Source organism: Rhinatrema bivittatum, chromosome 5, assembly GCF_901001135.1.
Source record: "Rhinatrema bivittatum chromosome 5, aRhiBiv1.1, whole genome shotgun sequence".
NCBI lineage: Eukaryota > Metazoa > Chordata > Amphibia > Gymnophiona > Rhinatrematidae > Rhinatrema > Rhinatrema bivittatum.
In genome coordinates, this window is record NC_042619.1 from 30,270,254 (window position 1) to 30,295,561 (window position 25,308).

General features: G+C 45.3%; 1 protein-coding gene and 1 long non-coding RNA gene across 5 annotated transcripts in view; one reads left to right on the forward strand and one right to left on the reverse strand.

Moving 5' to 3' along the window:
- Positions 1-985: 985 nt before the first annotated feature.
- On the forward strand, positions 986-21,361 carry LOC115091896. Its single transcript, XR_003856836.1, has 3 exons — positions 986-1,236; positions 1,902-1,970; positions 21,258-21,361. It is a non-coding gene; the product is annotated as an uncharacterized LOC115091896 (long non-coding RNA).
- ALG8 (ALG8 alpha-1,3-glucosyltransferase) overlaps positions 3,438-25,308 on the reverse strand; it is a 72,199-nt gene continuing 50,328 nt past the window's right edge. For all 4 annotated transcript variants that reach the window (XM_029602202.1, XM_029602200.1, XM_029602199.1 and 1 more), the window contains 5 exons: positions 20,447-20,586; positions 13,274-13,413; positions 6,892-6,989; positions 5,602-5,674; positions 3,438-5,356 (listed from right to left, as the gene is read on the reverse strand). In XM_029602202.1, coding sequence (XP_029458062.1) covers positions 5,122-5,356; positions 5,602-5,674; positions 6,892-6,989; positions 13,274-13,413; positions 20,447-20,586 — 686 coding nt within the window. In that variant the 3' untranslated portion in view covers positions 3,438-5,121. The remainder of the gene's footprint in view (positions 5,357-5,601; positions 5,675-6,891; positions 6,990-13,273; positions 13,414-20,446; positions 20,587-25,308) is intronic.

A 25,308-nucleotide genomic window follows, 5' to 3' on the forward strand; every position in this document is an offset into this window, starting at 1 on the left:
AAAATATGATTTTGAAAAAAAAAACCCCTCATTAAGCAACCTGTTAATTAAAAAAAAAAAAAAAAAAAAAAAAAAAGCGAATGGCTAAAAAAACCAAGCCCAAACTCGTGAGAAATAAGCGAGGTTGGCAACACTGATTACCACACAGCCAATCATCAAGGCTTGAACCCTGGCTACTGTCTATCTTTCATATACATACATAACCAAGCTTTTCTTTTTTTTAAAAAGATCTATTTTTCTTCAGGGAATCATACTCCGTATACAAATCATGGATGCAAGTTTGTGAAAGTAAAAAAACCCAAAACTATAGAGCAAGTCCAGATCCCGTTGGGATGAAAGGCACTATATAAATCAAAAAAGATGCTTTAACTGGAGAACCTGGGCAACACGAAACTAGCTCTGCAACCAATTAAAAGAATTTCAAGCTTACAAATTCTACAGACTAAAACTGTTCGCTTTGCACTAATACTCTCTTTAGCTTAATGCAATGGAGATTCCTGCTTCTGGGGAATACGTTAGCATATGGCCCATAGGGGGGAGCCTAACTTGGGGAAAATTTTTTTTTTTTTATTGCTACTCGGCATACTTGGGAACTTTTGATTTCTACTCGTCCTGTGATTGGTGTAAATTAGTAATGGGGGAGAGGAGGGGAGTGCGCATAGGGTTACCAACTTTTCCCACAGACTATGACTGGACACTTGAGAACTGGGAGGGGGGGGGGTGCCCCATCCCTTTCCAACATTAGCATACATTTGCATAAATGTGTCCTGTTCTTGTCTCTTTTCCCTCTGTGCCTTGACTGTCTCTTTCCCCTCATCTCTCTCCCTCCTGTCTCCTGTGCACTCTCGTGTCTCTCTTCCAGCCTCCTCCAAGCCTTGTGCCCCTCTCTCTCCCCTCATCTTTTGTGCCCTCCCGTCTTTCATCCTTAGCCCATACCCCTAATTTCTCTTCCTCCAACATCTCCTGTGCCCTGACTCTTTCCCTCATGCCCTCTTCTCTCTCTCCCTCCTTCCATGTCTCTCCTTTGGATTTCTCATTGAGCTTGTGCACCTTCCTGTCTGTCTCCCCCCTCCATCTCCTTTCTCCAGTCCCTGAAGATTTATTTCTCTTTCCCATCCCTTCTTTTTTTGCCTCTCTCTCTCTCCTGTGAGGCATTCCTGAGATGCTTTTATTGAGAGCGCTTTTCTGCCATTGCTTCAAGCCCGAAACACAAGAGAAGTGACAACAAGAGAAACAGTAAGTGAACGAAATATTGTTAAGACTGTTTGTGTTCATAAAATTGATTACCAACAACGATATTTTTGTTTTTAGATATCTTGTCTTTAAAAGAGACTGTTGCTCTGATGCAGCAATCTAGTGAAACGTTGCCAACGTCGGCGTTTCAGATGTCTCTCGGCGTTGCGGTAGCTTTGCGAAGCACCGTTCAAATCTTTAAGAAGGAAACTGATCTCTAACATAAGTAATTTCACGCCTTTAAGTTGCCGATAAAAGTTTCATTGGTCCATGGGCTTTCTTGAAATATGTACAGACTGTGATGACTCGTTACAAACTTATCCAAATTCCAATAGCTACAATGTTGCTTGGATGTTGTTTGAACAGCAATTTTTGAAACAATTACCCCATGTGGCACTGGAATCTTGGTATTAACAAGACTGGAAGTAGCTGATCCAGCACTAAATTTGTTTTAATTTAAAATTTAAAAACAAAAAAAAAAGTGAGTTTTCAATAAAATAAAGAGGTTTTTACAGGACCCATGATTGTACCGACTGGCTTCAAATCGCATTGAATATTCAGAAACTGTACCAGTGCTGAGGTCCTCTTTGCCTCTTGATAAAATTATTGGTAAAGTTATCCATAAATAACACCAGCTCATTTGATTATCTCATCCTCTCTCCCAACAGCTTCCAGTCACAGTAGAGAGAGGAGGTAGGGGGAAGAGCCACAGAGCAGCTGCTAAGGAGTGCACTCAGGTGAGATCCCACCCCCAATTCCTGCCAATCACAGCACAGGGAGAGGAGATAGGGCGGGGCACAAGAGACAGATTTTTAGTGGCCTGTCAGTACTTCTGACTGGACCACCTTATACTTGAACAGAAAAAAAAATATATATGATCCGGTTCAAAACCAGGCAGTTGGCAACCCTGGGTGTGCACAGGGCCAGTGCATCCCAATAGGCAAACTAGGCGGTCGCCTAGGTTCCAGCCATTAAGGGGCAGCAAAGAGCAGAGCCCATTCTACTCACAGCCGAGAGGAGTAGAGACTCAGCATGCCACGAGCGGTGGGGAAGGGAGACAGACGCAAGGCAAAGGGTTTGCCTAGGGTGCTAATACCCATGCAGCGTTCCTGGCTGTGCACAGATTCTCTCCTCCTATACACAACCTGCTGCATTTTTTTCCTCCCACACATTTTGACACACTCATGGAGACTGCACGCAAATCTGTCTCCTACACATGCATTGTGGATATCCTGGAAATGTGACTGGCTACGTGTATCCCCGAGAACCACCGGTCTAAATCGGATGCTGATACATACACTCCCTCCCACCAGGAGCAGCCTTCTCCTGTGGTCCCACGGGATGAGGACTCACTCTTCAGGCTGCATCGGCCAACGCCGCTCCTGCTTCTTCTTAGAAGGTGCAGGCAGACACAGGGATGACTCTTCCATCTTCTTCTGGCAGACTTGCAGACAGCAGGATTGCTCACCCTCTGCCCCATGTGACAGGACTACCTCTTCCAGAGCCCATGCAAGCATTTCATTGCAGCAGCCTCAGGATTTTATTTATTTTTTTACATTTATCTGATTTATATTCTACTTTTCAGCACTTCAAAGCTGATTACATTCAAATACTGTGGGTATTTTCCTGGAGACCTGGCAATTCCCTTACAATTCCAGAGTCGCCAGGTGAAATCCAGAGAATTCCCAGGTATGCAAATTCATCCTTTTCACCAAAATCAAGTGCAGAATCAAAACACAAACAGTTTGATGCAATATCCATGCGGGAAAAACAGGCCAATCCACCTCTCCCGGGTGCTTGATGCAATAGGTAAATGAGCCACTGCATTAAAAAGGATGTGCTAAGGGAAATTGTGCATCCCTAGCACCTCCTTGCCATCGGGCGCCCAGGAGAAGTGGCTGTGTGCTGCTTAGGAAAACAGACGCTCAATTTTACGAGCGGCCATTTTCCTAACCTGATGCTGGCAAGATTTTTTTTTTTTCATGTTGCGGCTTTCTGTGGATCCTCCAACTTAATATTGCCAAAATATTAAATCGGAGGAACCACAATATTAAATCGGAGGAACCACAGAAAAAAGTTCCAAGACTTCACATGAACTACTAAAGAAGAAGAAAAAAAAAAAGAAGACACTACCAGCAGGAATTCAAAAACTAGAGGTCTGTGGGAAACAAATCTTAAAAAAACAAAACAAAAAAACCCACAACTCAGTAAAGAAATAAAAGTTTTATTCTTTCAAAATAGGATGGCAGCACATGATTGCCAAATTTTCTGTATTTGAGAACTCATTTTTACATACAAATATTCATACCCAAGCAATTAGAGTTCATCATTAATCATCTTCATCATTTGTTTTCTTTTAACCTAGCAGTTTCATTCTGCTCCTTTAGGCTTCCTACTCAAAATGTGAGTGGCCTCTACTGGAACCACAGCACTACAAGCCTTCACATTCAGAAATAGCAGGGGGTTCCCACCCACGATTTTTAATCCCTTCCAACTAGGCCAGCCACTGCAGTGCTGATCCTCCAGCTAGGGCAGGACTTCCCAAACCTGTCCTGGGGACCCCACAGTCAGTCGGGTATTCAGGATATCCCACAAAGAATATGCAATGAGGTACATTTGCATAACATGGAGAATCAGTATAAACAAATTTATCTCATGCATATTCTTTGTGGGATATCCTGAAAACCTGATTGACTGTGAGACTCCACAGACAGGTTTGACACGCCCTGAACTAGGGCTATGCTCTCTGTGGCTCCACAGGAATCTGGCACTTGGTGTTTCCTGCATACAACCAAGGTGTGGAAAATCTGGTGCTCCCTCCCCTCCTCAGGCTGACTGCATCACCAGCCATCCCTTAGGAGCAGGAGCCAGGCCTGGAAAGAGTCCCAGATCTTCCCCCGGGGCGATTCACAGACCCACGCCTCATCTTGAGGTATCACTTTATGAAAAAAAGCAAAAACAAAAGAAAAAAAAAACAAAACTCTTTGCAAAAATTCTGTCAGTTACTGTTAGGTGAAAATAGATTGCGATGCTCCACCTGTGTTCTTTTGAGTCAAAGTAACAAGCATCTGCTGCCCATTATGTGGCGATGTCATGAGCAAGAAAAACCACAGAATCCATTTTCTGCAGTATGTGAAAGAAAAAAAAAGTTTCATTAGGACAGCAAAGCAGTATGGCCGGGAAGTCTCAGAAAATGTGCACAGCTCTGCAACCCCAAAGGTTCGCTTTAAAAAAAAAAAAATAAACACTGCATGGCACAGAGACATTTACTGGGGCTTCATTATCAAAATAGACATACCAAGGAATGCGATAACCTGGGCTAAAAATAAGGAGTCCCAGTATGGAATTAGGAATCTTAAATCCAGGGTTTCAAAAAAAAATCAACTCCCCAACTTGCCTGGAGAGTGCGCGCATTTTGTCAGCCGACAGATTTGTATGGGGCTGGGAGAAGGCGACTTTGTCCCGCCGTCGAGGCCCCGAAGGAGGTGGCAGCGGGACCAAAAGGGAGGAGAGTGTAAAGGCTACAGGAGGTGTGTGGGAGTGAAAAAGGAATGCGAGAGGGCTGCAAAGGGAAAGGGAGAAGAGAAGGCGGTGACAGCGCTGTAGAGCAGGAAGAGAATGAGTGTGCTAGAGAGAAAAGGAGGACGTGGGGGGGGGGGGAGAGCAGCGAGAGAGGATAGCCATAGAGTTTTTCCCAAGAAGGAGAGGGCTACAAGGGTGGAGGACAGGGGATACCCACACATGGCAGGTTCAGGGCTACCCTGGTGGGTAAACCATAGAGGAATTTTCAAACCTCCGTGTAAGTTCGTGATGAGAGACAACCGTATCTGCTTGCCTGTGAAGCAGCTGCTTGATGAAGGTCCTAAGGAATGAAAAATAAAAGCCCCGTCACTGATCTTTTCTCTCTTTGATGGCTGCTGGTTTAGTCAGCACCAGGACGTACAGCCGGAGCCACGCGTAGCTGACGCCCAGGGCACAGTACACAGAGGTCAGGAGCAGCGAGATGAAAGGAAGCCTCTCTTTCCAGGCCGTCAGAGGGTACACAACTTCACAAAAGACCGCCAGAGGTACCAGTCCGACGAGGTAGAGAGTTTCTGGCCAGTTAAGCAAAGGCCCCTCTTTTCTGTAAAAAGCACAACAGTTGGCATTATGAGCCTCAGATGTGACAGGGGCCACACTAAGGATGGAACAGACAATCTCATTTCACACAGGCCGCCGAACGGCCTTTCATCAGTAATACTTCCAGTCACAGTGGACATGGCTTTAATGATAAAATACGGGTAGCAGCAGCAGTTTCAGGGGGCGCTATATCCCCTGGGGTGACCAGTTCCTTCTCTTATCCAAGCTTTTTTTTTTTTTTCCTCTTACCTGAACAAAGTCCTTAGAGAGGAGAAACTGTACAGTGTGAAAAGCAGCATGAGGAGGATCTTGATTGGGAATTCTGCAGAAAAAAGGACATAAAAATGTAGAACGTATCATGTATAAAATATTTATAATATTCTAGAAGCAATTGTGCCATTAACACGATGTTACACACTGCTGCGTACCAGTGAACACACCGTGCGGTTTATTTAGGTAGGAGGAGCTGCTGCTGGGCACAAGTGACGGCTGCTCTGCATGACAAGAGTTTAATGCTGCTGACAAACTATTAGTGTATAAACATTTTTACTGAATAATCGGGCTAAATAAGTCCTCCCAGACATTTGTCAAAAGGGACTTTGGTGGAATTTCCAAGAACCTCACACAGCATAGGCTTATAGCAGTTTGTTCCAAGACTTCTGCCATCCCGAATGCAATTGAATTTAGAAAAAAATAAAAACCAAACCCTCCGGGCTCCAGTTCCAGCCTCTCTCCTCGGCTCACTTTCAGTACTCTTTCAGTCCCTCCAGTCCCAAAGTCATTCTTTCTTCCTCCACCCCAATCCCAGGTCCCTCACCACTGCTCCCCTGCCACTCCCTCCCTCCCCCCGCGGCTGTCATTGTAGGAAGAGAATGAAGAGCAGTGACATTTACAGTCCCCGGGGGCTGTGACCTGCATAGCACTGGCAAGCAGGATCCTGCCAGGATACAACATCTAGAGGGCACCGCATGGTCAAAACCACAACTGGATCTGCACGCCGAGGGGAGGGGGATGAATTGAGATTCAAAGTTTGGTTGAAAATTGATAAAAAACTGGCCAATAGGTTTTGGAAAACCTGGGTGTTTTATCTGAGGGAAAAAAAATGTTTAAAAACTAAAACTGCAATGCCCTATGGTAGTACACAAAGATGTAACATTAGGGATGACACCTTAATTCAGCAAGTTTCCTGACCAAGTAAAGGTACGAAGACCCAGAAGTATCCATTCATGTTGCAGAGAGATACTTTGGGCTGGCTCGCAAGGATGTGTTAGGCCTTGCCTTGCAGGAATGTGCTCCTGAGATCTGTGAATGATATTTCAAGCACCTCCAACATTTTGCAGAGCCCAGGCTAAAGTTCTTAAATGGAAGAAGTTTATATCAAGTGGCCCCTGTGAATGTAAAAGGTTTTTGGACACACGGGAATGCCGCATGCCACCGGACGCTCGAAAGCACTGCTGCCTTCAGCTGCTTCTTGCTGGGAGAAAAAAGGCAGAAGCAGAACCTTAGAAGGAAAAGATGCACCAAAAAGGAGGATTGTACCTGGTGCTGTGAACAGCAGCGGGAAGAGGGAAAGGTGCCCCGTGGTGGTCAGAATCAGATAAATTCCAGCCTCTTTTCGACTCCTCACAGAAAGCAGGCTGAAAGAGAAAACATTTCATCTAACATCTCTGCCTCAGATTCTTTACTGGCTGTGAAGCTTTTATTGGATCAACACAGGCGTTATCCAAAGATGATACTGAACATGAATTTGAGACCACACAGAGCCTTTTCTTCTTCAGATGTGGCATTGAAGGTTCATGCACATTGTCATCTTTGGATACTTCCTATGATGGGCCAAAATAAAAAAAGGTGTCACAGCTTCTAAATGAATACAGTTTTATCTAAGACCCAGGGGAGATTCAATAATGAGGCAGAGTGAGGCGATCGCTTCAGGCGGCAAACAAATGCCTCTCTCATAACGCTATTGTGGTGATGCCTCACACTGCCTGCCAAGGTTCCCTCTAAGCTGTGTGCATGTGCAGGCTCATCTCACCACAGTACAAAGCACAGGTGAGACCCCCAAAGCTTCAGGTGCCCCGCAGTATTAAAAACTCATGGGAGTAGCACTTTGTCTATGCTGTTCTCGCGATGCATGAGATCAGAATGAAGGAAGTGCCAGCCCCGCAAATCTTTAATACCATGGGGCCTGCACAGAGGAGGCAGCAGAACAGGCTTCAGTGCCAGTAGCAGCGATCGGCTCCTCACCAACAGCTCTGCAGGGCAGTGACAGCGGCAGCAGAGTGAGAGGCTCCCGGCAAAAGAAAGAGGGGGCCTTCCTTAAGTGTGTGTATGTGTATGAATGGAAGCTTGCCTGGGTGTGCGTGTGTGCGAAGGAATAGGTGCCTGCCTGGGGGCGCGTATGTGTGCGAAGGAATAGGTGCCTGCCTGGGGGCGCGTATGTGTGCGAAGGAATAGGTGCCTGCCTGGGGGCGCTTATGTGTGTGAAGGAATAGGTGCCTGCCTGGGGGTCTGTATGTGTGTGAGAATATGTACCTGCCTGGGGTCTGTGAGAGAATATGTACCTGCCTGGAGGTCTATCAAACTGTGTGTGTGTGTGTGAGAGAGATGAATGGGTGTCAGCCTGGGGGTCTGTGTGAAAATGGGCTCCTGTCTGGGGGTCTCTCAATCTGTTTGCGTGTGTGAGAATGAATGTGTGTGTGAGTGAGTGTGTGTGTGTGAGAGTGAGAGAGTGTGTGTGTGTGTGTGAGAGAGTCAGTGAGAGCGACACATTGGGGGCCAATGCAATACAGTGCGCTCAGCTGAACGTGGATTGTGTAGGCGCAACCAAATCACCTTATGCAATAAGGGGATTAGTGCCTCCACAATCCGTGTCCAACGCACCAGGAAATTAATAGCGCTCATCACATGCAAATGCATGTGAATAAGGCTATTAGTTATTCACTCCTGATGCAAAAAAACCCCAAAAAACCCAATGTGCGTCCAATATGCATATTTTTGCACTCAGAAATTAATGCCTGCCCATGGCGATATTAAGTCAGAGGAACAAAAGAGAGTTAAGAAAAAAAATATTCTCCCTCCTTGACAGCGTGTCTGACCTGCCCTAAGCTCCCTCTCCTTGATTGCATGCCCCTAGTGCCTCTTTGACAGCGTGCGCCCAAGAGAGGACCACTGTCGGTGGCTGTCTGCTGGTTAAGAAAACAGATGCTGAATTTATCAGCGTCCATTTTTCTAACGGGTGCACATCCATGGGTTAGGAAAATGGACGCTGATAAATTCAGCGTCCATTTTCCAAATCTGACTGCTGGCACAGGGGGAGGGAGCTTAGGGCAGGTCAGAGGGAGTGAATAAATCAATATTAAAGTGTCGAGCACTTAATATTAACTTATTCACTCCTTCACTTATTGCCGATTTGTCCATTCACTGTCACATGTCAGTGAAACAACCAATCCCCTTTCAGGACAGACTGGTGGGGTGGGGTAAGACAGTAAATGAAAGACTGGTCGGGGGGGAGTTCATAGTGAGTGCTGAGAGAGAGAGTGCTTTAGGGGAAGGGGGTGAAAGTGACTGGAGAGAGACAGACTGCTCTAGGAGTGACAGTGGCTCATGAGAGAGAGAGAGATACTGGTCTGGGGGAGGATTGAAAGTGATGAGAGAGACTGGTCTGGGGCAGGGGTGACAGTTACGAGACAAAGACTGGTCAGGGAGAGAGGTGACAATGTCTGGTGAGAGAAAATGAAGAGTGAGCAGTGATAGCCTTTGGGTAGAATGTGCTGGGTGATCACCCTGGGCAGCACCAGCATCACCTATCCTGTCGTGACCCAAAGAGAAGCCTGGTAGGGCTTCTCTTTGGGTCATCCCGATGAGGCTTGAAGAGACAGGGATGCTCTGAGAGTTTGAGCGTGTGTGTGTGTGAGAATGAGAGTGTATGGCACGAGCCTGTGTGCATGTGTGTGTGCTGGAAAATGAGACCCTGTGTATGTGTGTGTATGTACAAGAGAGCAAGAGCCTGTGTGTGCATGGGTGTGTGAGCACATGACAGCCTGTATGCATGTGTGAGAGAAAACCTGTGTGTATGTGGGTGTGAGAGAGAGAGTCCTTATGCATGTGTATTAATTTATTATTTTATGTCCATCTATTTAATAATGTATGGGGTTTTTTTTTATAACCCACCTCGAACATTGGAGGGTGCGGGCAATAAATACTTTAATATAAATAAATACATACATACATGGTGGTGTGCCTGAGAGCCTGTGTGCATGTGTGAGCGTGGTATAGGTGAGAGCCTGTGTATGTGAGAGGATGGAGAGAAAGCCTCTGTATATGAGAGGACATGTGCATGTTTACTTGGTCCACAATCCACAACAAATTTAGGGTGACTAGAAATCAAAAGATATCAGGCATGGAAAGTGGGGAATTTTTTTATTCTTATTAGATTTAACTGATGAATGTTATTTGATTGTGTCTGTTTTGAAATATTTTATTGTTTTTTGAGAACATTAAAAAAAATAAATGTTGATGTCCTGTTCATCAACCATTTTGAAATATTCATTCTATTAGTATAGTTTTGCTATTTTGATTAATGTTATATTTCTTGATTTTATTATTGTTTTATGAAGAATGATGGTGCTTCTGTTTTTCCATTGTTGCACTGCATACAGGTCTGGCTTCATGCAGTTTCCAGTTCAGTTTGTGTCTGCACATTTCTGTTTATATTTTATTCTATATTTGGTGTCAATCCGTCTGGATCTACATGTGTGATCGAAGTGACATTCTGTTGGCATGTAGTTTCTGTGTAGGGATCTAGCAGCCTGGCTTATTCCTAATAGGAGGTGTATTGGTGTTTTAGAACCTGGTGTAATATTTGTAGTGTTGTCTTTTCAAAAGGTAGGAGCGTTAATGCTTGAGTGCTGGCATTTAGTGCTGTTTTAGTATGGGAGGTTTATTTATTTAAAATATTTCTAGGCCGCTTATAGCAAATATATTGTACTAAGCAGATTACAATATAAAAATAAAATCCATCATAATAGGTTTACTATTTTATCATTGTTTTTCGGTTTACTCATGGATTTGAGGCCAAACCCACATCAAATGTACCTTGCAGTAGGGCTAAGTACAAATGTCTTTTTTGCAGGGTTTTCTGGTTGGCACCAATGCAGTGCATGTGAAAATAATATACATGTTGCTGTGATATTTTTACCTTGGAAGACTATGAATATCTTTTTTCATGTGCATTCTGTTATTATAAATGCAGTTTTTAATTGTGTGTAGTGAGGGCTAGTGTTTAAAGTTTGCTTAGTGCGCCCGATATCCGATGTAATTAATCTATTGCTAGTTGTAACTGCTGTAAATAGTCCCTTCTGTAAATAAGTTCCTCCTATTTCTTATTTTTGACAGTTGTTCCTTACTCTCTTTCACGCTACCTATCTTTCTCTCTCTTCTCCTGTCTCCCTTACCCCCCTCCTTTTTTCTGGCCTGCTCCCATCCCCTGCCCCCTGTTCATTGTAATTTCCTCCTTTAATTGAGTTACTTGTAAACCGGCGTGATGTGCCATACGAACGTCGGTATATTAAAAGTTGTTAAATAAATAAATAAATAAATCCTTGCACCAAGCTGAAGAGAGTGTGCTACACACCAAACCTCCCCCCCTCACCATTCACCCATTTCCCACTTCTCCAGGGGGCAAATGCTGCGGAAATGTGGGAGGCAGATTATTGGGTTCCTGGGAGCGTAGCAGGGTCGTCAGCTTCCAAGAAATATCATCAGGGATGCACTGTCTGCCATGACTTTGGGATTTCTGACCCTTCCTTTCCCTCTTCTGTGGCATTTCCAGTCACCGGAAGGGGCCAGACTCCAAGGGGACCGTCTGCCCCCCCCCCATGACCTTCTCAATGATTTGACCTGTGCTGTGCCTTTTGGGGGGGTGGGGGGGGGAGGTTAGCTTATTTGATGGATATTATGGAAATCCAAACAAAAGGCAAATACCTGCTCTTAAAACCATAGCACAGTGATGGATATCAAACCTTCTGCTCACAGCATCCAAGGCGAAAGGAAAAGAAACAGACTGGAAATGATGCTCCCTTATGAAGGGGCCTCTTCCGCACAGAAACCATTAGTCAATAGTCTGGTATCACTTTCAGTAAATTCCCAGACCAGGTAAACACCACACAGCCCTCTGAAGAGCGCCAGCGGGGCACTGGATAAGATGATGGCTCAGTGAGACAGGAGACCAGGTCGGGCACTTGTTTCTCAGGGCCACAAGGGTTGGGGCTGTAACGAGCACCTACCCCTGGCATCTTAAGATGAGATGACAATTGCCACTTCCAGGGCCCAGAAGGGTCCAACCTTTCCGGAAACCGCGGTAAAAAAATGGAATGAGAATGCTTGAGAGGGCTTGACTAGCTCAAAGGCACAGACACAGTAAGACAAGTAGATCAGAGACTGAAAGAGGATGTGCTGGACCACCAGGGATCAATGTCCAAGGGTCTTGTATTAATCGATGAATATCTTGTTATGTGTGTCAGAAAATTATATTAATTATAAAAAGAGCCCAACTACGTCATCGATTCTGTGGGATCTGGAGCAAGCCACTGTATATCTGTGAGTCTATTATTACCTAAGCAGGACAGTGAGCAAGAAAGTTACCCAAGTACCTTCATCTGGATTTTCAGTGGCACTTATCCGGATAAGCCTGCCGCTGAATATACCCACGTAACCTTAGGACAGGTATTTTTCTAACCAGGCTTCTCCAGCTACCTTCAGCTGGGTAGGGCTGAATATCAGTACTCACCAGCTAAAATGTATCCATGGTTAATAAAACGGAAAATATCATAATGCCTGTGTATCGCTCCAAGGTGAGACCGCACCTTGAATACTGCGTACAATTCTGGTCGCCGCATCTCAAAAAAGATATAGTTGCAATGGGGAAGGTACAGAGAAGGGCAACCAAAATGATAAAGGGGATGGAACAGCTCCCCTATGAGGAAATGCTGAAGAGGTTAGGGTTGTTCAGCTTGGAGAAGAAACGGCTGAGGGGGGATATGATAGAGGTTTTTAAAATCATGAGAGGTGTTGAATGAGAAGATGTCAATCGGTTATTTACATTTTCGAATAATAGAAGGACTAGGGGGCACTCCATGAAGTTAGCAAGTAGCACATTTAAGACTAATCGGAGAAAATTCTTTTTCACTCAACGCACAAATAAAGCTCTGGAATTTGTTGCCAGAGGATGTGATTAGTGTAGTTAGTGTAGCTGGATTTAAAAAAGGTTTCGATAAGTTCTTGGAGAAGTCCATTAACGGCTATTAATCAAGTTGACTTAGGGAATAGCCACTGCTATTAATTGCATCAGTAGCATGGGATCTTCTTGGTGTTTGGGTAATTGCCAGGTTCTTGTGGCCTGGTTTGGCTTCTGTTGGAAACAGGATGCTGGGCTTGATGGCCCCAGCATGGCAATTTCTTATGTTCTTATGCTCCCAGAACCCCACCTCCCTCCCTCCAGTGCAGTCTCTTTTAATCTGGCTTAATTTTGTGCAGGCAATGAGTTACCAGGACAAAGTTTCCCAGTCTGTGATCGGTGGGAGGATATTCAAATCTCTGTTTTGCCATCTGGGTTAACTAGGAAAGTTACCCACACAAAGCCTTTGAATAATCGACCTCTAACTGTATAACAAGACTGCTTCTTCTTCCTTTTCTTCAGATGCTTTCATGCAAGAAATGTGTTTGCAAGGCCATCCACCTCAGAGGTGGCTACAAGCCTGTTTCTCAAGTATTACATTGTAAAGCATGCTTGAACCCTGTTTGGATGAAAGGTGCTTATACATTCAAATACAATAAAAATAAGACAATCTTTTTGGATAACATCAACACACTTTGTAATCAAATCAAAATACATAAATCCTAAGAGGTGCTGGTGGCTCTTTACCTGAATGGAAGAATGGCCAGAAGGATTGCCTTTTCATGCACGTGCCAGCCAAACATGAAGGAGCTTAGCGCACACAGTGTCAGGCACTGCAGGAAGCCACGGGGCCCATGTGGTTTAAACCAAAGACAGAAAACAGAGGGCTACAAACAAGGCAGAGACATAGCTGTGAGTAATCCGGTGGTAAAAGCTAGAACCAGTGCGTGCACAAGCTGCAGAATTGTACTGTATGACAATACCGAAAGAGGAGGCATGTCCTCTGCGGGCAACAGAATCACTTCCTAGTGTCTCTCGTGGAGAAAGTACTTAAACCGGCTCATCATGGTCGATTCTATACCCAAACCCATGACTTCCCAAACCTGTCCCCGGAACCCCTCGACGAGTCGGATTTTTGGGACACCCACAATACATATGTAGGGGATAAAGTTGCACATACTGTGTCTCCAGTGTATGTAAATTTATCTCCTGCATATACATTGTGGATGTCCTGAAAACCCAACTGACTGTGGGAGTCCTCAGGACACGTTTGGAAACTTCTGCACCTAAACAGACTCATCAGCACAAGGCTTGAATTCTAGCATAGAAAGGAAGAATAATTATTTCAAACATTCCTGCATTGTTCACGTACAATCAAACTGCACATATTAGGTGCTATCACTGAGGGTACCTTTTACATGTGGGGTTTGCACAAATAATGAAAGAAAAACCATGCAGGTAGTTTTGCTTTGATAATGCCTCGGGAAAAAGTATCCATGGAAATTTGCACCTGCTTTTTGCACTATACGTTTTTTCCTTGGGAAGGTTTGAAAATGTCATCAACATGCATTACTCCCCTCCCTGATTTAAACTTGTCCTCGGAAATGTCTTCTGGCACTACGGTTAAAATTACAAGCATTGAGAGTAGGTAATTTTTTTTAAATAGTCCATCTCTGCTGACAAAATGCTGTTCTACCTCTGTAGGCAAAGGAAAATTGATTCTTACCTGCTAATTTTCATTCCTGGAATACCACGGATCACTCCAGACTCCTGGGGATTATGCCTCCCTTCCAGCAGATGGAGACAGAGAAAGTTTCACTGGCACAACCTGGAGTGCCACCCGAAGTCCCCCAGTGTTGACCTGTACCCAGGCCAAGATTCTCCACATAACGAAATGCTAACAATGACCCACAGACGAGCAGGGGGAAAAAGGTAAAACCCCACTTTGAAATACAACTTTTCGTTTCATAATTCCAAACCAGGAGAACAATCTTGAAATCTTCACCAGTTCTACAGACTATATACAGCAGCATGACAGAAGTACAAACTGACTCTTCCCCCATACCTGAGTGGGACTCTGGACTGATCCGTGGTATTCCAGAAACGAAAATTAGCAGGTAAGAACCAATTGTCCTTTCTTGTTCAAACCCGGATCAGTCCAGACTCCTGGGATGTACCCAAGCTTCTCTAACCAGGGTGGGATTGGGTGAGTCCCGTTCGAAAAACACTCACCAAAACCCATGATCTCTGGGGCTTGGACATCCAACCGATATTGTCCAGCAAAATTGTGCAACGACTTCCAGGTAGCCGCCTGACAAATTTCTTGTAGCGACACCAGTTGACACTTGGCCCATGAAGCCACCTGAGATCTAACCGAATGTGCCCTCAATCCCTCTGGAACTGGATGGCCTTTACAGATACAAGACGATCTTACTGCCTCTTTCAACCATCTTGCTATCGTGGATTTTGATGCTTTCTGTCCTCTGAAAATATTGGTGACTGAGGTAATGCAACAAAGCCCTCTTCACATCCAACCAACGTAACTCTCTAGCATGCAGAGTTGTCGCATCCAAATCCAGAAAGGCTGGAAGCTCCACAGTCTGATTCAAATGGAAAGCGGACTCCACCTTCGGAAGAAAAGAAGGCACTATCCTCAAAGATATCCCGGAATCTGAAATCTTCAGAAAAGGGTCCCTACACAATAATGCTTATAGTTCAAAGATCCTTCGGGCGCAACAAATGGCTACCAGAAACAGACTTCAAAGTGAGATCCTTTACTGTTGCCCTTTTCAAAGGCTCAAAAGGAGCTACACACAATCCTCGCAGGACAAGATTAAGGTTCCATGAGGGACACATTTTCCACACAGAACGATGCAGATGCTTTGCCCTCGAAGGAAGCGAACCACATCAGGGTGTGCAGCCAAGGAAACTCCATGCATCTTGCCCTATAAACAGTCCAAGGCCGCAACCTGAACCTTGAGATTTAAAAAGCCAAGCCTTTAACCAAACTTTTCTGCAAAAAGGCCAAGATGTTAGTTACAGAGGCCTGCATTGTGACTATTCCTCAACCTGTGCACCAGGACTCACAGACTTTCCAGACCCTTACATATGACAACAAAATGGAAGTCTTTCTAGCCTGCAACAAAGTGGTAATGACATCCTCCGGATATCCTTTTATTCTCAAACACCTCCTCTCAAAAGCTAAGCTGCTAGACAGAAGCGATCTGACCTGTCTAAAAATACTGGACCTTGCCGAAGCAGCATCGGCAAATGTGTGAGCCTGAGTGGACCATCCTCCGCCAGGTTGACTAGATCCACGAACCACCGGCGCTTTGTCACTCTGGCACCACCAGAATCACTTCCCTGGGATGATTTTCTATTCGCCATATCAGTTTCCCCACCAGGGGCTACAGGGGAAACATATAAAGAAAAATCCCTTGGGGCCAGGACAGAACTAGAGTATCTACGCCCTCTGCTCTGTGCTTTCTTCTGCAACTGAAGAACTGGGGTGCCTTGACGTTCTTCCGTGTTGCTATCAAGTTCAGGCGAGGAGTCCCCCAGTGGTGACATATCAGAGCTCGATGCCGCTCTGCCCAAAGAAACAACTCCTTCGCTTGCAGGGCCACTGCTTGACTCGTTGTTCCCCCATGGTCGCATTGTCTGATGTGATGTACACAGAGTGGCCACTCAGAGGCAGAAACGCCACCAAGGCGCACCTCGCTGCTCTCATCTCCAAATAATTGATAGACCAGGACTTCTCTTCTTCGGATCATTGCCCCTAGGCCGACTGATTCTGGCATACCGCCCTCCAGCCAGAAAGACTGGCATCAGTTTTAACTACCACCCAATTCGGAACCTCCAAGTCTACTCCGTGTCTCAACTGTTCTTGATCAAGCTACTATGAGAGACTGGACCTGGCAGTTTCCTCAAGTCACAGATGCAGATTGAACTGCTCAAAGGGTCCCATCAGGAAAGAAGAGACCGTTGCAGAGGTCTCATATTTGCAAATGCTCAAGGGACCAATTCCAAAGTCGAGGCCATTGAGCCCAACACCTGAAGGTAATCCCAGACCCTGGGAACTGCAGATCCAGCTGCCTACATACCTACTTCTGCAGTTTGAGAATACACTATTCTGTGAGGAAAATCTTTCCTACTCTGGTTTCTAAGCGCATGCCCAAGAAATCCAGAACCTCCAACGGGGAGAGATGACTCTTCGGCAGGTTCACCACCCATCGCAGGGTCCTCAATTGCTGGAGGACCTGAGCCACTGCCTGAGTACCAAGGACCTCCAACTTTGCCCGAACGAGCCAGTCATCCAGATATGGATGAACCAATATGCCTCTCTTCCTGAGCACCGCCACCACAACCACCATCACCTATGGTGAACGTTCAAGGCGCTGTTGCCAACTGGAACAGAAGGGCGCAAAACTAAAAATGTTTCCCCGAGGAACATGAAGTGGAGAAACAGCTGGTGATCTGGGCAGATTGGAATGTGCAAGTATGCTTCAGACAAGTCCAAGGAAGCCAGGAACTTTCCCTTGCGCACTGCTGCAATCACCGAACGCAGAGTTTCCATTCGAAAACGAGAAACCTTGAGAGCCACATTCACTTTCTTTAGATCCAAAATTAGACGGAAGGTCCCCTCCTTTTTCAGAACCATGATATATATGGAATACCTTCCAGTCCCTAGTTCCCCCAATGAAACTGGAACTACGGCTCCCAGAGCTTGCAACCGGTTCACGGTTTCCTGAACCACATTTCTCTTGTCAAACGGAGAGCATGGGGAAACCATAAGTTCTGCAGCGGATGAGAGACCTAACGCATAACCATCTTATCACACTGAGAACTCACTGATCCAATGTGACCTTTGTCCACTCCTCGTAAAATAGAACCAGATGCCCTTCAATCAGAGGAAGAGAGGAGTGGACCAGCCTCGCTTCACTGGGAGGACTTAGCTCCACCAGAGTCCTGACCGTCTCTGCCTGACTTTCTGCTGCCTTGAAAGGAGTGATTCTAGGACTGCTGTCTTCCAGCACCTAGCCTCTGAGCTCCCACTGAAGGCCTACTTGGTTGAAACGGCCTGTTCAACTGAAACTGGGGCCACCCAGAAAAGGAACCCTCATTTCCTCTGGCAGCTTATGCCCTTTAGTCTCCCTGAGATGTTTCACAAGCTCCTCTAAGTCTTCCCCAAACAGAAGCTTCCCCTTGAAAGGTAATGCTCCCAAATGAAACTTAGACCAAACATCTGCTGACCAGTTCCTCAAACAAAAGGAACCGTCTGTCCGATAACGCTGGAGGATGTTCTAATGAGGTCATATAGAGCATCTGCTACATAAGCTGCTACTGCCTCCAGGCAGTCCACTTGCTTAGCCTCAAACAGAGATAGTGGCCTCTTAGTCTGTAATTGCTGAACCCAGTGCAAGCTGGCCTTCTGCATGAAGCTACTGCACACAGCAAACCGAATGCCAAGCGCTGACACCTCAAATACCTCCAACTTTCTATCCTGCATATCCTTCAGTGCCGCTGAACCAGCCACAGGTTTAGAGGTCTTCTTAGTGACCGCAGACACCGATGCATCCATCTTAGGAATCACCAACAACTCAAGTGTATCCTCCGGCAATGGATACAACTTTGACATCGCCCGACCTACTTTGAGGCCCGTTTTGCTCCTCGATGACTAGTTTCTTCACAGACTTTGTGAAAAGGGAAGGCTTTCACTGGACCCCTCAGGCCATCCATGACCAGGTCCACATCCTCTTGATCAGATTCCTCTTGAGAGACTTTGATCTCAAGCTCCTCCAGAACATGAGGAATTAAGGGCCACAACTCATCTTTCCAGAATAACCGTACCACCTTAGGGTCATCCCTCTTCAGCCACCGGCACCTGATCCAACCCTCCATCTGGATCCGGAGCATCTGGGTTATTATCAGGTACAGCTAGATCGTTGCCGAGCCCAAGAGGGTTCGGAAGGTCAGGAACCCATAGAGCCCCTTCCGACTCAGAGTCAATATCTGGACTGCCCACCACTGTTCTCATCCCATGGACCCTAGGCACCTTTTGTGGAACCGACCCCCAGAACTAGGTCTCTTAGCCGGTCGCAGAACACCCTGCTTGCCAGCCGTCTTTTGTGCCAAATGTGCCTAACAGGAGGACGAACTCTGAGGAAAAAGGAGCAGGATCCTCCAACCCGACCCCAAAGGGATCCCCATCGGAATCAGGTGGATAACACTCTGGCCCACCGGCGACAGAAGAGGGGGGAGATCATCACACCCCTGAAACAGTCTCAAACAGGCTTTCAGCCCTGGACAACATGGCCACCTTTCCCGCGCCCGGCGGGGAGGGGGGCATCTGACTTTGCTCTAGGCTGCTGCTCCAACACAGCCTTAGGCAGTCTCGACCTGCCCTCTCCTCTGGAAAGGCAGCAGGAGCACAGACCGGCACTCAATAATTGCACGCACACGTTGCCACAAGAGCGGCATGCACTGCCACACGCCATGCCAACCACGAGGCGCAGCGACCACCACTAGGCCCGACCGTGCAGCAAAAAATGGCTCCGCTGTGCCACGCGGCCAAGTAAACAACCGCACAAAAAAACCCCTCGCAGCCCTATGAAGGCCCAGTGCCGCTAAAACCTCACTGCTCTTCTGCTCAATGTTTTGTTTTTTTTTTAACTTTAATGAGCCAGAAGAAAAAAGGCAAAGAAATATTTCCCTGACAGAACAGTTGCTGCTGAACTTCAATCTGTTCTCCTGGGGGGGGTGGGGAGAAGAACTGGTCCCACCAGCTATACACCCCCCCCCCCCCCCCCCCGGGCAGTGACAGAACAAGCCCAACCAGGGTCCCCGACCCCCTGCTCATACTCCTCAACACCAGGAAGGATAGCCCCACCAAGGTCTAGCAACCTCCTGGAAGGATAAAGCCACAAAATCTGAAAGTTCTCTATCCCCCCCAGACTGCAGGAATTGCACCTCTACCATCTGTTGGAGACAGAGAAATACTGGGAGACTGCAGGTGGCATTCCAGGTTATATGCCAGTGCAACTCTCTGTCTCCATCTGCTGGAAGGGAGACATAATCTTCAGGAGTCTGGACTGATCTGGGTATGAACAGGAACCTAAAATTTCTCTCCCTGTGTTTTGTGTCATCTAACATGAGAGCAAATTTCTGTTCCTGCAAGCAGCGACGTGCATCCAGCCCAACCACTCCTACACTTATATTTTGCAAAGAAAGAAAATGTTGGGTTTCTGAAGGAATATGTGACAATCTACTATTCATTATTTTGACATTTCATAAAGACAAGCATCAGGTTGTCTTCTAATAATAGATATAACATGGTAACAGCGACAATGAGTGGGAAATGACACAGCAGACAATTCTTCAACATTACAGGTAGCAATATTAGTTATGCAGTCAAGCAAGTGCCTGGCTCCCTGCCATAAGCCTGCAATACTGCAGAATGCAGATGGAGACTTCCTCTGGCACCACATATCAATTAAAACTAGTAATCAGCAGGACTTGCACATGCCCTTAATAGGACTTAAGGGGTTAGGGCCCAGTTCTTACTATGGACCAGGCCTACCACAACAGAATTCTCTCATGTGCAAAGTGATCGAAACGGTGTTTGATCACATTTATATTGTCTTGTGGATAACAGTTTCTGTTCCTAAGATCAGGAGTAAGATCTCTTAAGGTGTAGCTGTCTTTCAGCAGCTGCCTACAGGGGAAATTGGTTGGGGGAGGGGAGAGTCCCTCTAGAACAGTATTGATTCCAGTGGCTGAGACTTTCTGCTTGGATGGCTTAGGTATTCCTCTCCCTGCTACAAAGATAACAGTACTATTGTGATGAAGGAAAACCATTTGTCAGTGAGGGGAATGACACACAAATACACACACTAAAGGTACTGGTTTGTTCAGCGTTACCATTATAGAGATGAAGGTACAGATTAACGTTGCTAGTGGAGTTACAGTGGGCAGGACGGTGTGCTGGAATTCTTGCACCAACCCTCCTGTCATCGAGGCCGTAGGAATCTTGTCAGCATCTAGAAACTTGTACTTCAAACCTAGTGATAAAACACGGCACACAGTGATACAAGGGCAAATCAGATTTGTTGCTTTTGCATGTCCCTGGGATTGCTTGGCAGGAGGTGTCCTGCCTCATTCTTTACTTTCCCTCACCTCTGACTATAACTGATTTTGTCACCCTTTATCTGCTTGACCCATTACTGCTCTGACCTACAAGAGCTGGTCTGATATATTTTCTATTACCATGCATCCTAGGTAATCATTTTTGAGGCTTGGCTTGTTTCCCATCACATATTCTGTGCACTTTGTTTTGTTCTCATGGGACAGTTTGCAGAAACAAAAATGCATTCTATACCAGAACAATATGTTCTATGGCATCTTAAAAGTATAATTATCTGTCAGATAAGTACAAAAATTATGTCCCTTTTTTGTTTAGAGATTTTTTTCAAGTTGCAAATACAATTTTTTTTGAAGCCACTCCTCTGGACAAAGTCCCACTGCATTCAAAAGGCACAGTGTTTTGAAATCTTCACAGATGTGCGTCGGGGCTTACAGGACATACTAGCTTCAGCTCTGCATCTGACCAACAATCATACTTTACCACAGAACGTATTGTTTTACACTCTGTACAAACTGGCACCATGTAAGTTCTCTTTCTTAACAGACTGTACTTTGAGTGGAATTTATTTTTTTGTATTCTGTTTTCCAGGTTGGAGGTTATTTTCAATATTGCACAGTATGCAGTCACTTGGACACATACGTCACAGAAAGACATACCACTGTCCCATTTCTCACTGGATAATTGTTGTGGGATGCTAGACTACACACTTTTCTCCCCTTCATATGCTGTATATATTGTTTTCTGCTTATTTACTGATCCTGCTTGACATAAATGAGGATTGCTAGGCCCAGCTAGAATTCTTGCATACTCAAACTCCAAAGTAGCTTGTGTTTGTATGAACATTTCTCAGCAGTGCAAGCCATGAAAGCAGACAATGAGAAATGTGTTGGGATGTCACAGGCAATATAACGTGCCAAGATGTTAGCTAAAGCCAGAAGAAGGCTGGGCTGCACAGAGAGGAAAAGCCAGTAATAAAAAGGAAGTCAAAGTCTTTGTACAGATCCTTGCTGAGGCCTCATCTGGAGTGCTATGTTCAGTTCTGGAGACAGTCCAGAGAAGGGCAACCAAAATGGTATGGGCTCTGTATTGGAAAACCTATAAGGAGAGGCTAAAAGATAAAAGGATTAGGGGGGCACACCATGAAGTTAGCAAGTAGCACATTTAAAACAAATAGAATGCTTTTTCACTCAATGCATAATTAAGCTTTGGAATTTGTTGCCAGAGGATGTGGTTAAGACAGTTTATCGGGGTTTAAAAACAGTTTGGAGAAGTTCCTAGAGGAGAAAGTCTATTAACTGCTATTTGTCAAGTTGACTTAGGAAATAGCCACTGCTTATTACTGGCATTAGTAGCATGGCATCTATTTAATGTTTGGGTAATTGCCAGGTACTTGTATCCTGGATTGGCATCTGTTGGAAACAGGATGCTGGGCTTGAAGGACCCTCGGTCTGACCCAGTATGGCAACTTCTTACGTTCTTAGCATATCTCCCCTATACCTCTTCTCTTCCAGATTATAAATATTATGATATGTATTATCTGAAAGAGTAAACTGATTTACATTAACCCATTCTAGTCCTCATGATTTTATAGACCTCCTTCACATCCCCCCACAGCAGACTCTTCTCCAAGTTGAACAGTCCTAACCTCTTTAGTCTTTCCTCATAGGGGAGCTGTTCCATTCCCCTTATCATTTTGGTTGCCCTTTTCTGTACCTTCTCCAGTGCAATTATATCTTTTTTGAGATGCGGCGACCAGAATTGCACACAGTATTCAAGGTGTGGTCTCACCATGGAGCAATACAGAGGAATTATGACATTTTCCGTTTTATTCACCATTCCCTTCCTGATAATTGGGGGTCATTTTTCAAACCGCGACGGGCTGTTTTTGTGTGCATTAGAGCGCATCGCGATGTTAAAATGTAACTGAGGGTAAGAGGGAGTGGTTTGGGCGGGGTTTAGTTAAATGATGGGCCAGTAGCACTGCTCACTATCGCCCCTCCACCCTTTTTTTTCCCTGCGGGTAATCATTTCGCTATATTTAAAGCAAATGATAAATCTAGGCCATTGTTTGCTTTTTTTTTAACCACTGCAGCACACTGAGCAGACGAAGATACAGATCTTCAAATCCCTGAAAGGTTTTAATAATGCACAAACTTCAAACCTTTTCCGGGGGGGTCATGAAATAAAACTCCAGGGGCAGCGACTCAGAACTAATAATCAGGAAATTTTTTAACGGAGAGGATGGTGGATGCCTGGAATGCCCTTCCGGAAGAGATGGCGAGTACCTTAACAGTAAATGAATTCAAAAGGGCCTGGGATAAACACTGCGGATTCCTAAAGGCTGGAAATGAAGAAAAGGGTGCATAGGGGAGTAAGCAGTTACTACCTTTAACAGAAGGCATGGGGATCACCACCTTAAAAACATCAAAGCTAATTGATGAAACACAACTGCAACATCGCTGAGAACTGGTTTCAGATGACATCCGATGCTGGGCCCAGACTTTCACGGTTCGGGTAATGATATGTAGACAATAAGGAAAAAGCACAGGACAGCTTTCTATGGCCAAGTCCACAAGCAAAGCACATTCAAGCAGCATGGACTGAATTTTCAGGAAGGTTGCTCACCCCACAGCAGTAATTTTTTATTATGGGTTTGACAGTTGCTTGTTTTTGATTGTAAATATGACTACCCTTAACATAAGGTTTGGGGGTAACCAGCACGGAGCTGCAGTTACTACCATAAGGAACTTTCTGGGCAGACTGGATGGACCATTTGGTCTTTTTCTTCCGTCAGTATGATGTTACTATGAATTCCAAACAGGGGTGAGAGAGAAATTTGGGCCGACGGTGGGCGTGAGGGCGGAGGAAAAGAAAAATCTAATAATGGCATACACAGGAGAAAGGCAGTTTCTGTAGCCAGGAGCAAATTGTGCAGCAGTTGCATGGTATTGCAAAAAACTAATTGGCCTTGAATACAATGTTTAGTTATCTGTGATTTAGAAGTCTGATACATATTATGATAGGAAGATCATGCATTTTGCAGTCATGTAGTTACAGTAAAATTAAACAGGAGCTTTCCTCCAGAAGCGGCTCCTAAGACAGATGGAATTATTTTGTATTACGTCAGCCTTTGCAACATAAATGCAAAGTAACGTATTGGTACATAGGGCTGGCTAATCCTACAGAAGAGTAGGAAGCAAAAGAAAGGGTCTTAAATGGGACTAAGGGAAGTTCCAGCGTTTCTCTTCTAACACGTAAAGGCGTGGCTACAGCATCACCCTGGAGGTTTAAGGAGAGGGGAGTCACACGGCTTCAACACAGGAGGAGCCTTGCAGAGGGGACCTAAATACAAGACGATATTAAGGAAACCACAAGAGACATGAGCAGAGGGGAACCTAAATACAAGACGATATTAAGGAAACCACAAGAGACATGAGCAGAGGGGAACCTAAATACAAGACGATATTAAGGAAACCACAAGAGACATTAGCAGAGGGGACATGGTGAATAAACCTACACAGGGAAACGAAGAAAACAAGAGGCCGGGGCAAATCATTTGGAAATATAGTCTGGGTTTTTCATGATTTGTTTTATGATGTTATACCTGTTTTCTATGCTGTATTCTATGTTACATGTTTTTGTCACATCTTTTTTTTCCCCTTGTACTTTAAAGTTAATTTGACCTTCTTTGGACATGCAATTAAATTTGCAAGATAAATAAAACTTGTGGCCATAACCTGGATTTCATTAACTCATTTTGCACAGACCTGCTGAAGGCAGTATAATGGTCACAATTGCCTTATGTTGATTCAGTAAAAAAAAAAAAAAAAGGTATCACTGACAACTCGGCATCCCCTTTATTTCTAGGCATTTACCTAAGTAACCTGGCTTGGTGAACAAGCTGTCACCAGTTTGCTAAAAGAAAATTATTACTTACCTGCTAATTTTCGTTCCTGTAGTACCATGGATCAGTCCAGACAGTGGGTTATGTCCCCAATCCAGCAGATGGAGTCAGCACAAGCTTTGAGGGGGCGTATCCATATATACTACTACCCCCTCTGCAGGAGTTCAGTATCGAGTATATCAAAGCCCGAGTAGAAACCCCCGAAGGATCAAGTTTGTGGAAACAGATAATGAAAACAATTGTAACCGCAACAAGTAACTGCAAACATCCTACCAACTTGTAGGGAGCTGTGAAAAACAGCGAAAAGAAACAACTGTGAAGACACAGAACACTGCGAGCAAGAAGCAGCGCAGAGCTGAGCAGGATCAAGAACCCAAACGCGGTGGGCGTCTGGACTGATCCATGGTACTACAGGAACGAAAATTAGCAGGTAAGTAATAATTTTCTTTTCCCTGTACGTACCTGGATCAGTCCAGACAGTGGGATGTACCCAAGCTTCCCTAAATCGGGTGGGGTCCTGCGAGGCCTGCTCGGAGAACCTGCTCGCCAAAGTGTCCAGAGACCGAAGAGGCGAGGTGCAGACGATAGTGCCTCGAGAACGTGTGTAACGATTTCCAGGTGGCTGCCCTACAAATTTCCTGCGAGGATACCGAGCGAACCTCTGCCCAGGAAGCCGCCTGAGAACGTGTAGAATGTGCTACGATTCCGGGTGGGGGAGTCCGACCCGCCCCAATG